Source organism: Anopheles darlingi, chromosome 2, assembly GCF_943734745.1.
Source record: "Anopheles darlingi chromosome 2, idAnoDarlMG_H_01, whole genome shotgun sequence".
NCBI lineage: Eukaryota > Metazoa > Arthropoda > Insecta > Diptera > Culicidae > Anopheles > Anopheles darlingi.
In genome coordinates this window covers 63,356,057-63,368,156 of record NC_064874.1, presented here as the reverse complement: position 1 = coordinate 63,368,156, position 12,100 = coordinate 63,356,057, and the positions used below count along the sequence as shown (strand labels likewise).

At 46.5% G+C, this 12,100-nt stretch overlaps 3 protein-coding genes across 4 annotated transcripts in view; all 3 read right to left on the bottom strand.

Moving 5' to 3' along the window:
- LOC125948036 (G1/S-specific cyclin-E) overlaps positions 1–12,100 on the bottom strand; it is a 215,933-nt gene that overhangs the window by 131,974 nt on the left and 71,859 nt on the right. The window lies entirely within an intron of this gene.
- On the bottom strand, positions 1,200–2,895 carry LOC125948038 (uncharacterized). Its single transcript, XM_049673672.1, has 2 exons — positions 2,222–2,895; positions 1,200–1,975 (listed from the first exon to the last, which is right to left on the bottom strand). The coding sequence occupies exons 1-2, from the start codon at positions 2,729–2,731 to the stop codon at positions 1,226–1,228; spliced, it is 1,260 nt and encodes a 419-aa protein (XP_049529629.1). The 5' UTR covers positions 2,732–2,895; the 3' UTR covers positions 1,200–1,225.
- Positions 8,205–9,901, bottom strand: LOC125959426 (angiopoietin-related protein 1-like). The gene is made up of 2 exons (XM_049692250.1): positions 9,419–9,901; positions 8,205–8,282 (listed from the first exon to the last, which is right to left on the bottom strand). The coding sequence occupies exons 1-2, from the start codon at positions 9,899–9,901 to the stop codon at positions 8,205–8,207; spliced, it is 561 nt and encodes a 186-aa protein (XP_049548207.1).

The following is a 12,100-nucleotide window of genomic DNA, read 5'->3' as shown; positions in this document are numbered from 1 at the left end:
TCCGTTGGTGACGCGGCGGATGGGTGTAGCTTCGTCCCCCCCTTGACCAGTCGGCCATATGGTCGGCGGGTGCTGATGGAACAGGTGTCCCACTATTTTGTCCAGTATCTCCGGATCCGTGATGGGTGGACTTTGTTTCCCTTGGAGCCTCGTTCTGACCAGGTTGTAAGCATTACCGTACAGATTATCAGCCGCTGAGTTTGCCAGTTCCTCTGCGCAGATCTTTTTGCGTTGAGAGCTTTCTTCTTGCATTGCTCTTATGGAAGCTTGGTAAGCGATCTCGGTTTCTTCAAACTCCGGCTTACCTCTGCTCCTTTCCATGACTTTCTTCGCGCGATTAGATGCCACACGAAGATCCGTCATTTTAGTGGTCCACCAGTACAGTGACTTGCGCGGGCCAGGTTTGCTGCTACGTCTTGGCATGGTGGCGTCGCATGCTTTGGTCATTTGCCTGGTCAGCTCTTGGATGTCGCCAGTTTTGATTTCCTCGAATCTCTGCGCCGCAAGCGAATGTAGAAAGAGCTCCACGTCGAAATGAGCTCTCTTCCACTGTCGCTCCTTGCCCGTTGTGGTGTTACTGGCAATTGTTTGGCTGGGATGATAAACCATATTGGACGATGGTCCCCATAGTCGCCTTCCGTCACTCTCCAGCGGTTTCTGCCCACTAGGCAGGGAGAAACGAAGGTGACATCTACTATCGACGGTGTAGCTGCCACCCTTTTGCCTCGCCATCCGCCCTTGTACGTGGGGGTTCGACCATCATTGAGGACCACCAGTCCCAGGAGCCGTACTAAGGACGCCAGCTGCTCACCCCGGACATCTTCCTTAGTGCATCCCCACTCTGGAGAGTGCGCGTTGAAGTCCCCGGTGATGACCACACGGTGTCGTCCAGCTACCACGGTAGTGATAGAATCCATCAACGCTTCAAATTGTGGCTCACTTCGACGGGGGGTTTTCGACGGTGGGACGTAGCAGCTGACGAAGGTAACACTCTCGATGTCAGCAGCAACCATTCCGTTGACTGTAGCGCTCCTGATGTACTGGATCGCATTTCCTCCACTCGCTGCTATGGCCGCCTTACGTGTCGGATCACATACGAAACGCGGATCTTCCGGCACACAATACGGCTCTGTGATTAGTAACACGTCGATATTCTTCTCGAATGCCGTCTGTCGCAGGAGGTCCTGAGATAGTCGACAGCGCCCGATGTTGGCCTGCAGAACTTTTATCGACATTGCGAGGCTCCATTGCACATTTTCGAACCAATGCGGTGGGGACCACCGCACAGTATGCAGACGACCTTCGAGGCTGTACAGTCCTTCTGCATGTGTCCTTGCTCACCGCATTGCAAGCACATATGTTTGCGATCTGTGTTCTTGCAGTTCCGACCAAGGTGCCCGCGTTCCAGGCATCGAAAGCAGCGTATCAGTTCGACGGGCATCGGTTCAAGAACGCAGATTTTGCAAACTGTGTGCCCGATTTTGACTTGAACGCCATCGATATTCAGCGCGCTTTTACGAGGGATTACCACCATCGCCCTTTGCTGCCCATTGTAATATACGGTCATCCGCACATCGAGCTTGACCGATTCGCCAAGCAGCCTGCGGAGGATCTTCTCGACGTCCTCCTTCTCTGCTAGCTGATCGATCTTGTCGATACTGACCGTCACCTTTTCCTGCACCAGCGTCACACTGCCAGCCTCCCCTACTTCTTTCGCGATGGCAGCTTCCATCTCAGAACCGTCAACAGTTTCCCGGATCCGAATGTTGCAGCCACCCTGTAGGAACATCACTTCCTTGAAATTTGTCTCGTTGGGGTCGGCCTTCCATGCCAGCTTGCAGACCTCCTTCACTGTGTGTGGAGACTTTGGGACAACTTTAATGAGGTCCAAAAGTATTCCATCTTTATCCGCCGGCTTCTTGTTCGTCTTCCGCTGATTCTGCTTCTGCTGAGGTTGCTGCTGTTGATGCTGCTGCTTTTTGTCGGCAGTAGCGTGTCGTTTTTCTGCCTTTGACCGTACAACCGTCCATTCTGCTGATGCCGGAACGCTGTTGTCGTTCACCATCTGCGCCATTGTGCGCAGCTGAGGTTGCGGCGTTTGTTGTTGTTCGTGCTGCTGGGACGGTTGTGGGCACTTTGCTCCCGTTCCTAGGAGTTCCATTGTCCATTCCTGGAACTTAGTCAACAACTGCGCCTGCATCGCCTCCATGTACTGTGGCACGTTCTGCTGTTGTTGCTGCTGCTGTTGTTGTTGCTGCTGCTGCTGCTGTTGCTGCTGCTGCTGCTGCTGCTGCTGTTGTTGCTGCTGCTGCTGTTGCTGCTTCTTCTGCTGCTGCTTCTTCTGCTGCTGCTTCTGCTGCTTCTGCTGCTGCTGCTGCTGCTGCTGCTGCTGCTGCTGCTGTTGCTGCTGCTGCTGCTGCTGCTGCTGCTGCTGCTGCTGTTGCTGTTGCTGTTGCTGTTGCTGTTGTTGTTGCTGTTGCTGTTGCTGCTGTTGTTGCTGCTGCTGTTGCTGCTGCTGTTGTTGGAGCTGCTGCTTTAGTTGGACCACTTCTTTCTTGGCCATCTCCAACAGCTCCCGCAGGTCCATCACCTCTTCCTTGAGAACCTGTAGCTCGCTTTTCTGTTCATTTTCCTCGGGGTCAAGGAAGGCGCTGTCGCTTTCGCTGTCCTCTTCTCCGCTCTCTTCGTTACCGGCCCTCAACGGCGTGCCTTGCGACCTCGTTCGGACCATTTTTTAAGGTCTGACCAAGGTTACGCGGACACTTATCGCGAATTGCCAGAGAATGGCGGGAAGCTCAATCACCACGGCTTTCGCGCTAGCCAAAATAATATAGAAATACGCTCACGCTGGCTGAGACAACACAAAACACGTCCGATCAGCTCGAGTGTTACTTTGATCCTTCCCTCATTATATACTAACAACTTTCTTATTACAACTAACTATAACAGCTACACGCCGTTATAATTCTTTGCGTGGTTGAGCAGCTTCTAGCTCTGAGAAAGTGTAAGGATAAGAAAGCACACCGTCGGTGCTGAATTTTTGGATAAAATTCAATTCGAAATTATGGTAATACAACCTCTACAAAGCAATTCTCTACGCTTAATTACATTACTAGTCTCACTTTCCTACCGACACCACCGCACCACTCTTCCTTGGTATCAGCACCACACACCTCAAAAAAAGGTCACCACGAAAGATTGATCGGAGGTCAGCTATTCTATGATGCCATCGAGCAAACAAACTGCTCATCATATTCACCGCGCATGTTGCTCCGTGAACTGTGGTGCCATCACCCCAACAACGGTCACGGTCAAACCTCACGGGACCACTCGAGAAGTTGGGCTCACCCTGGGAAGGAACACATTGTTTGAAATGTTGATGGCCTCCCTTGAACTGGCTACTTGTTGAAATGGAGGCTTGTTGCCAGCTGGAGAAATAAAATCATTAAAGGAGAAAAAGGAAAAAAACACAAAAAACCTGGAACCAAAACAACGAAAAAGCATCCCACAATAGCATAGCGAGGCGTGCGCGACATGGCGCGGAATGTGGCACGAGCACTGTGCTATTGTTCTACGACCAAGGGTCGTCTCAAGACTGACCATGGAGTGGAGAGAAAAGGAAGCCACCCCTCGGGGGTAGGGGGATGTGACCACCAGCAAAGTAGACCATTAAAATAAAAGTTAGATTATCGCCAACCTGTAGCCCCAGGCGCAATGATTGCAAAGTGTCACAAAGTTATGGCCCCCTAGGACGAGGTGCCTCGATGGCCCTGCCCCGGGAATCAGTTCCATTCTTGACGAACCAGATTTATGCTCCGCAATCTTTACGGCGTGCGCTGCAAGACGATTTCATTCTTTTATTGGTAAAAACTTGCATTAAAAATTCATTCCGTACCGTAGGGCGGACGGTTCAGGCGAAACCCGGATTCAGATCCGGCGTTAAAGAAGGACGCTCACGCTCCTCCTTTCTAGGCCAAACCGAGCTACAACAGCGTCAAGCGTCTGGTTTGCCGGATAGCGCGGTACGCGTTGGTTTGCCAACTCATGCTCTCATGTACAAACATAACTCCTTTGTGTGTACTCCTCCTCGATGCCTTCCGGGAAAGAAAAAAACGAGGAAGATCAAAAGGGAATGCCTTTGGCAGCAGTCAGTATTCAACGCACGAACGGATGGACGGACGGAGGGCCGCCCGAGCAAGGAAGGAGTCACATTTTGACATAAATATGGAACGTTGGAGGGTTTTATTACATTCTACCCGTTGGATGGCGAGGCTCATTGAAGGATGAGAATGGCTTCCAGCCCCCCACCCATTCGAGGACCGTTTTCGAGACGCTGACGACGGCATCGGTGACGGTTGAAAATGATATCGGAAAAGCTTGCGAAAGTTGTCGCCAGTGAAATATTCCAATTTTTATGGGCTTCAATTTTTCATATTTTTAATATCCCCCCGCCCGCATGATGTATGTGCCCGGAACGTCCCTGACAGAGCCACCGACTAAGGCGGGATCCCGCGCCACGGAATGACATTGGAAGAGAGCCATTGGCTTGCGAGGCTGAAGTGCGCTGGAATGTGAGCTGCGAGGACGCTGCGGAATGTGTCTCAGCATCAGAGTCGAATGCTTTTTCTTCAATCTTCAAACAATGGCATAGAAACTGCCCGAAAGAAGTTATTGGGTAATCAGAGCAGTATCTATGGGCCATCGATTGGTGTGACCTGCAAGGGAATGGTTTGGTGAGATGGCTCTTTCAGTCTATCTCAAATGGGTAACGAATTGTTAAATCGTCGAAATGTGTCACACTTTTCATGAAAATCCCTTTTCCATCGGAAATTTACTTTCTACAAAGACAATATTTACTCTGTTAAGCAAAAGACAACTACAGCGAACATTTATATGGGCTAACATTAGCTATTTATACACAATTGTTTCCAATGATGTTATTTTAATAAATAATATGATTCGTTTGATTGTTGAAAATACATTAAAAAAATTAATTTATATTTTGACTATATGCTGCAATTTATTTGCATTAAAATTAAAATTTCACCAACAAACTCGTGTTCGTATGTTACCGCAACGAATGTTCATTGCTTTCTAGGAACAAAATTCTCATTTTATTTATCCAGCCAGGGGTGTAAACATCGCATTACAAGCCATTACAAGACACAAATATTGCTTTTAGAAAATGCGTTTTCAGAACGACACACGTTCGTTTGCCGCCTCAAGGTGTTTACCACGTTTCATGTTCTTCATGTTTATTTCAAAGGCTCAATATAAGCGCCACCCAGTTCAAACATCAGATTAAAGCAGTTCCACGGAATTAGGGCGGCCGCAAAACGATGTGAATGTTGTTCTCCGAACGATATTCTGAACTCTGAACTTACTGTTGGCTTCATGGCACGAGGAAAGCTTCGCTGGAAGAAACAGTATCCAGCCATATCAAAACAGCTTGTGGATCGTTCTCTAACTGCTAGAAGAAATTTAGGTCTTTGTTGGGAATTTTCTGTCGCACAAAAAGTTATATATCATTAATAGCTCATACTAACATATTCTTATTTGACATAAAGCTACTCTATTACGTGTTTAATTGTTGTTTTACTGTTAGTTGTAAATTGGCTAACCGTGGCACAAATTATTTATTAGTTCCTTTAGATTTATTATTAGATTATTTAATTAGTCTATTAGATTCATTAATCCTTAAGAATGTGCTATGTTGCTTGAAATCACAATAACCACATTCCTACAAGAGTACAAGAGTTAAGCTCCCAATTCTTAAGCTCCCATTTTATAATGTCTTAATGGTTGTTTCTCTTCCATCAACATCAAAGAAACGAAACGCTTTCTACTGATTATTAACCAACAGTGTGGCCATTTGCAGCATCAAACCGAATGTTGATTTTACGACACCGAATGATTAGAAGCTTCTGAAGCAAGACACAAGGAAAACCAGCGATTCAAACGTTCCCTTACTGCAGTCAATAACAACTACGTAGGGCTATTAGCCCGTTTTCCCCGCGTACCGCTTCCATCCCCTCCCCTAACACCCTTCACTATCGTCATGATTTTCTACTCAATCTAAACCCATCAAAAAGGGGAGACCGAGAGGCGCTTTGCGCTCACTTGAAACTCCCGGAAAAACCATCGAATCATGACTTGGCTGAAAGCCGCCGAAGCAGCGCGCCCCTCCGAAGACACGCAAACACTTTGGGCTCAAGGAAAAAGCATATTTCCTGCCCATATCCCCTCCACCGCCTTCGGAATGGGCGTCGCGAACCGAACGCCGCACGCGCCAATCGACAGCTGGATCCTATTTTAATTAAAATTGATGAAAAATAATCTCCTTCCTCTCGCACCACCTTGACCGCTTCTTGCCGCTTGAATTTCGCACGGCCCCCGAAACCCGCATGGTTTTTCTTCTTCCCTTTTGGGGTCCGAGGACCGAGAAAAAAGGGCTCGAACAGACCGTAATGCCCATTCGCTTCGTCTCCGGCGGCACCGTGCGACGCAACGCTTCGCCACCAAGCACAAGGCATTGGCCTGAAATGCAAATAAATTAATTAAATCCGGCCAGCAACCGGTAACGGAAACTTCCATCCGCTTCGGTCGCGGTCCGTGGACGAAGCTCCAGTTGAGTGAAAATCGAAGTTTTCGCTCGCTCGAACCGATTACACCCGTTGCTTTTCACCCCCTTTTTTGTGAGAGGCGCTCCTCCTCCGTAAACCCCGTCCTGTGCCACGTCAGCAGCGAGGAAGGGAGCGCACGAGAGATACAATGTAAATCGGATTGCCCCGAGGCCATGGTCCTCGCTGTTCGTGTCGTGTACCAACACAGGACCAGCCAGCAACCGACGGACGGACGGACACCGGCCTTGTAATCCGCACAAAGCACTGCGAAAATGATGGTTCACTGGTAGATAAATCGCGGCACAATGGCTTCTCAACTCATCTCTCGCTGCGCCTTTCACCGTTCGTACGGGGGTGATGGTGGTGGAAGCAGGAAGTGCCCCTGCCGGCCTCCCTCCCCTCCCCCTCCCTGCGATAATGCGATTTTCATCGGCAAGCGCATCGGCCCATGTGCAGGTGCATTGGCGGTGAAAATTGAGTTCGAAATGAATGTTCGATAGTTAAGTAGTTTCACATTCATTTGCGTTCAATTATCAAGGCTTTGTGCAGGCGGTTCCCCGAAGCTAAACAGTTCATCAATTCAGCAGCAAACGTAATTATTGTGCGCGTTGATGGAAACATTAACAACACAAACCGAAAAGCGTAAAGCTTTTCTCCAACAAACTTTGCTTGTTACGTGATTCAATTGAATGGTTTTTACACTTAAGGCCCACGCAAGTAAAACAAAGTGTTTTTATTTTTTTTTCAAAGCTTCATCCCCCTACAGCCCGGTGTACAATGAAAGTATTCGTGTACTTTGTGAAAGTATCAGAAAGTATCAAACACACACGAGGTACCTTTTCTGCTCGTCAATCACGTGGCATATCATAGGCATAAACAGATGCCGGTGCCGGTGCCGGTCTGGTCTGATGTATTTATTTTGTATACACACGCCTTGCCCCTTGCCACTTGTAGCAAGGTTCTATAGACTTCCGAAAGATGATATTTCATGATACTAATCCTGCGCCACTCACAACGACCCCATCCACCCACCCACCATCAGTGCGAGGCTCATAAGGTGCTCCTCACACCTCAAGAGGCACCAACAGCTAATCTGGGGTCACACTTGGAGAGGACTCGACATACCTTACAGCTTCATACCGCCTTTACGTCACACACAACATAAAAGATTCTACATTTCACCTGCTGCTGCTGTCGGTGGTGGTGGTGGTGGTGGTGTTACTGATACTGCCAGATTGGAGTTTAGACAGGCAGCACTGAAGGGACGACATCGACGACGACGACGACGACGACGACGACGACGAAGACGCAACTTGTTTGCTATTGAGCGAATGGTACGTTTAGCCGCTTAGCACACCATATGCCACTCAGGCGCTTCAAGCCATCATGCCACCCTCGCACATCCTCGCCTTTGGACGCCTCCATTTGGCACAACGAGATGAAGATGCTCCATCCATGGAGAATGAATCAGTGACGACCTGGACGGTCGACAGTGGCGGCGGTGGTTAGCAACGACGAGTCCGCCGCCTTCGATGTAGCTGGTAGATGAACGTGAACTGAACAACAGTACTGAAGCCCGCCTTAGGAGGCTTCCTTTCCATTCTCGTAGAAACGAGTCTTCACATGAGCCCCATTGCCTTGGCATTGATGCTGCTTAGTCTGTCAATGCTGAGGGGGAAAGAATTCTTTTTTGTGAAAGAAATACAATTATTCCCTGTCCCTGAGTGGTTTAGTGGACAAAGAGCTGCCCTGAGCTGAAAGATGATAAAAAATGGATTTTGAATACCAATGGCTGTGGATATCGCTTTCAATGCGATAAACATAACAGCCCGTGAGACTCCCTAGTTGCTGCTAGCCGATTAAAACAAGAATTATAAACGGTGAGATAGATAAAATGATGCCCCCATAAACGTCCGGTGCGGAAAACATAAATCAATTAAAGCGTCACAGCGTAGCGTGCCTGAACCCGGCTTTAATCCATTTTTTGTTTCATTGCCACCATACAATCAATATCAATTAAAAACCGCAAAACTCGCTAAGGGAAAAGTGAAGGCAGAACAGATAATAAAGTCCCGTGCCAGACGCCACGATAATGAATTTTGCGTTACAATCAACATGGAAATAGTGGAATCAGTGGGGGTTGATCAGTGGAAAGTTGAATCAATATTTATACTCGTGACGCGTATGCCCCCAGTGTGTGTTTGTGCGCTTGTGTGTGAAATGCTAGTTCATAGCGCCAGTTAATCAGGACGGGATTTGATGATCTATCGTCAGACATCAAAGCAAATTGCTGTATAGCAACCACTCGAGGTATTCTCCCAAATTCGTCGTCTATCACTGGGATCAACCACTTGTCCTTCGCTAGAAAAAAAGGCTTTTTCTTAACATTTGCTTTAAAAGGCTTCTTTATTCTTATCATTTTTCACTTTGCTTGGACTTTGCTGTTTAATTGTTCACCGATCACTACGATTGATGCGAACCGAGTTTTATAATCCGCGGATCATTATCCTGGAGAAACTCAATCCTTCACAAGCGTCTGTGAAAGTATACCAGCAATTTGCTTCTGTATTACTAGTGACATTTGCGTATGGTCCGTTCAAATTCGACATGATACTTGTGGAGTACCACCATGCGCTTTTGAAATGTACGGCCCAGTGGTGTCTGGCAATCCCACCATTATCCCTGTCCTTCGTAGAGAATTTCGACCCAATGTCGAGCTCGCTCATTGAGTTGCCTGCAGTTCCACTATACCTTCCCAGGGCATTAAGACTATACTTCTCACTCTCGCTACCTACTTGAAACGCATTATAACGGGCGATCCCATAATTGTCACTGAAGTCTTTCATCTCGATCAACATTTCATGCGCACGGGCTTTCGTGATTTGATGAATGTGTTCCAGTCCGAGCCAGAATTCGGCGTTCAACTCACCAAACCCGTTACGATAGTGCTCCCAGTCCCGGTAAAAATCAACCGAACCGTCGAAGCGATGTTGTATTACAATCCAACCGCCTCCAAACTTCTCCATCTCACAATACACTTCGAATGGTAAACTATCGTTGTTGACACGAATGAGATACACTCCCGATGCGTTGCCGGGCGCCTGCTTGCACGATGAAAAATAACTTAACTCTGGCTCCGATTTTGCAGTCGATGTGCTAGGTGTAGGAGTAGCAGTAGTAGTAGTAGTAGTAGTAGTGGCCTTGTTGTTTTCCATTAACTCCCGATGTTGGCCCAGATTTGATTGAAGCTCCAGCAACTTACGATCGATCTCGTTCATTTTGGTCAGTAGAAGCTCCAGGCCAACTCCGGGAATTCTTCCTCCCGATGGTGCTCTAAGTAGGCCGTCGGTATCTGCGGAACTCTCATTAGTTGCGACCAAAGTCGCACAAACCAAAAGAAAACAAATAGTCAACTTCATTTTTGTGCGAATGAAACTCTCGATGTATCTCAGAGACGATTGCAGGTCGAGTTGGAACTGAGATCCAATGCTTTCCGAACGGCTTTTTATATTTAATCAAAACCCTTTTCTTCGCCCCGTTGTTCGTGAGAAAACATTGATAACAAATTTGATGGCGGATGTGGTTTCAGCTGTCATCAAGTAAATCGAGAGGTCACAGTTATGCTTCTTCTGGTTTCTGGTGTGCACATATGATGGGCAATTGCGTTGCAAGAACCCTTAACCTCTAGTACGGAAGCAGTCGCCTGATAAGTCACCGGAACGGTACACTTCATCCAATATTTGCAATTGACCACCATCGTTTTGCTTTGCCAAAACCTCGAGCGAGCCTTCACCAGCCAGCCCTGATAACAGGGGTGCTGAAGGAGACGCCATTCATCCGTTTGATAAACTGCGAAAGACCGCATTGTAGACGGAGACTCTTCATAGCAGTTCTCGCGGACAGCATTTCTCACGGCTAGCTTATTTGCTTGCACGTGGTCACTGCTTGGGTGATAAGCGCTACAATTCATTGGCATTCATGTACATTTTTGGAGCAACTTTGGCCAATTTGAGAATTCACATCTGTCAGTTCATCGAGCGCATTTTTCGGGACCAGACCATAGATAGTGATGCTGTTCTTTGACCAACATTGAGATGTGGCATACACGATACTCGCCCTTAACCCTCGGTTGGGCACCCGACGTTTTCCCCTTCGTTGGGCACCCGGGTACCCGGGTACCCAGTTCATGTGCATTGCATAATTAAGTGATTTTTCCGCCGTTCAAAATCAAAACAAAATGCATCAAAAAACAATAAAATCAAGGAACACAATATCATTGTGACCCCTTCATACGGTCATTCTCTACCGAGTATGTCGTAAAGCAAGCATTGAAATCCAAAAGTGATGTTATTTTTCTGTAATTGTTTTAATAAATTTAATTATTTCTTCGAATGAAACTGTTTTGCATCGTCAAAAGGCTTTTGCACAACCCACACAATTGATAATAGTGATGCGGACCATGGTAACCTAGACAGCAAACCCTTTCACCATATCATACCACGTGTACTAATTGATGTTGTAGATGTTAAAGCGCATGACGATACAGATTTTTTACAGATACACGAAAAAACCCTTTTTTCATTATCAGCATTGTCAATTGCTTTGTTACTTTCATATAATTTTTAGAAAAAAACATGTGAGCTGTGCAAACGTATTATGAAGGACGATTACTTGATCCGCAAGGGGAAAAAATAGTTTCAAGTTCTCTAATTGAAAATTGATTGAAAATGCGCAAGATGTAAGATTAGTTTTTCAAAAAGCTGCAATATAGAGCATTTTCTGTCAAATGATATTCCCGAATACTAAATTAACTACAGGGTATATAAATCTAAACTATCGTGGTGCCTTCCACTTCCAGCAGAGCTCTCTCTTGCTATATTTGTCTCTGGGGTCAACGTAAACCCCGCCTTAAGTCTTTAAAATCAAAAAAGTGTATGATTTACTCATGTTATGAACATTGCATTCTACGAACTATTTTTAATCAGTATGAGAAATAATGTATAGCTGAAATTGCACATAAAGGGCTGGATAATGTGTTACTTATTTTTCTACTATTGCTGGTGTTATAGCTCAACAATAATTAAAATTTATATTAATTTTCATTAAAATATGGTAGTTTACTTATTCAACAATGTTGATAAAAAGTGTTATTTTGTGTTTATAAACATAGCCCATATGCATAGCCAACGTGCTGGGTACCAGGGTACCCGGGTGCCACTGGGCGTATGTTATTTTTATCGGCCCATAATTACCTTTAAATATTAATTATCAAAACAATTCCAAAGCCAATTCGGCTTGAAAAGAGTTGTACTTTGGGGATCCGGAGTTTCGTGAAAAAATATTTACGGGAAGTCATTCATTTTTTCGCTGAAACTTGAAATGGATACCCGGGTACCCGGGTGCCCAACCGAGGGTTAAGATGGTTCTCGTACCACCGCCCAATAGTGAGGAGGTGATCTTGATGTCTAGAGTCTAGT

Excerpts from the sequence above, each read along its gene's own strand:
- LOC125959426 (XM_049692250.1), bottom strand. The coding sequence starts at position 9,901 with ATGAACGAGATCGATCGTAAGTTGCTGGAGCTTCAATCAAATCTGGGC. Across the intron at positions 8,283-9,418 it reads CCCGTTATAATGCGTTTCAA|ACTAAGCAGCATCAATGCCA; the intron begins GTAGGTAGCGAG and ends CAGCATTGACAG.
- LOC125948038 (XM_049673672.1), bottom strand. The coding sequence starts at position 2,731 with ATGGTCCGAACGAGGTCGCAAGGCACGCCGTTGAGGGCCGGTAACGAA. Across the intron at positions 1,976-2,221 it reads AGCAGCAACAACAGCAGAAC|CAGCAGCATCAACAGCAGCA; the intron begins GTGCCACAGTAC and ends GCCGACAAAAAG.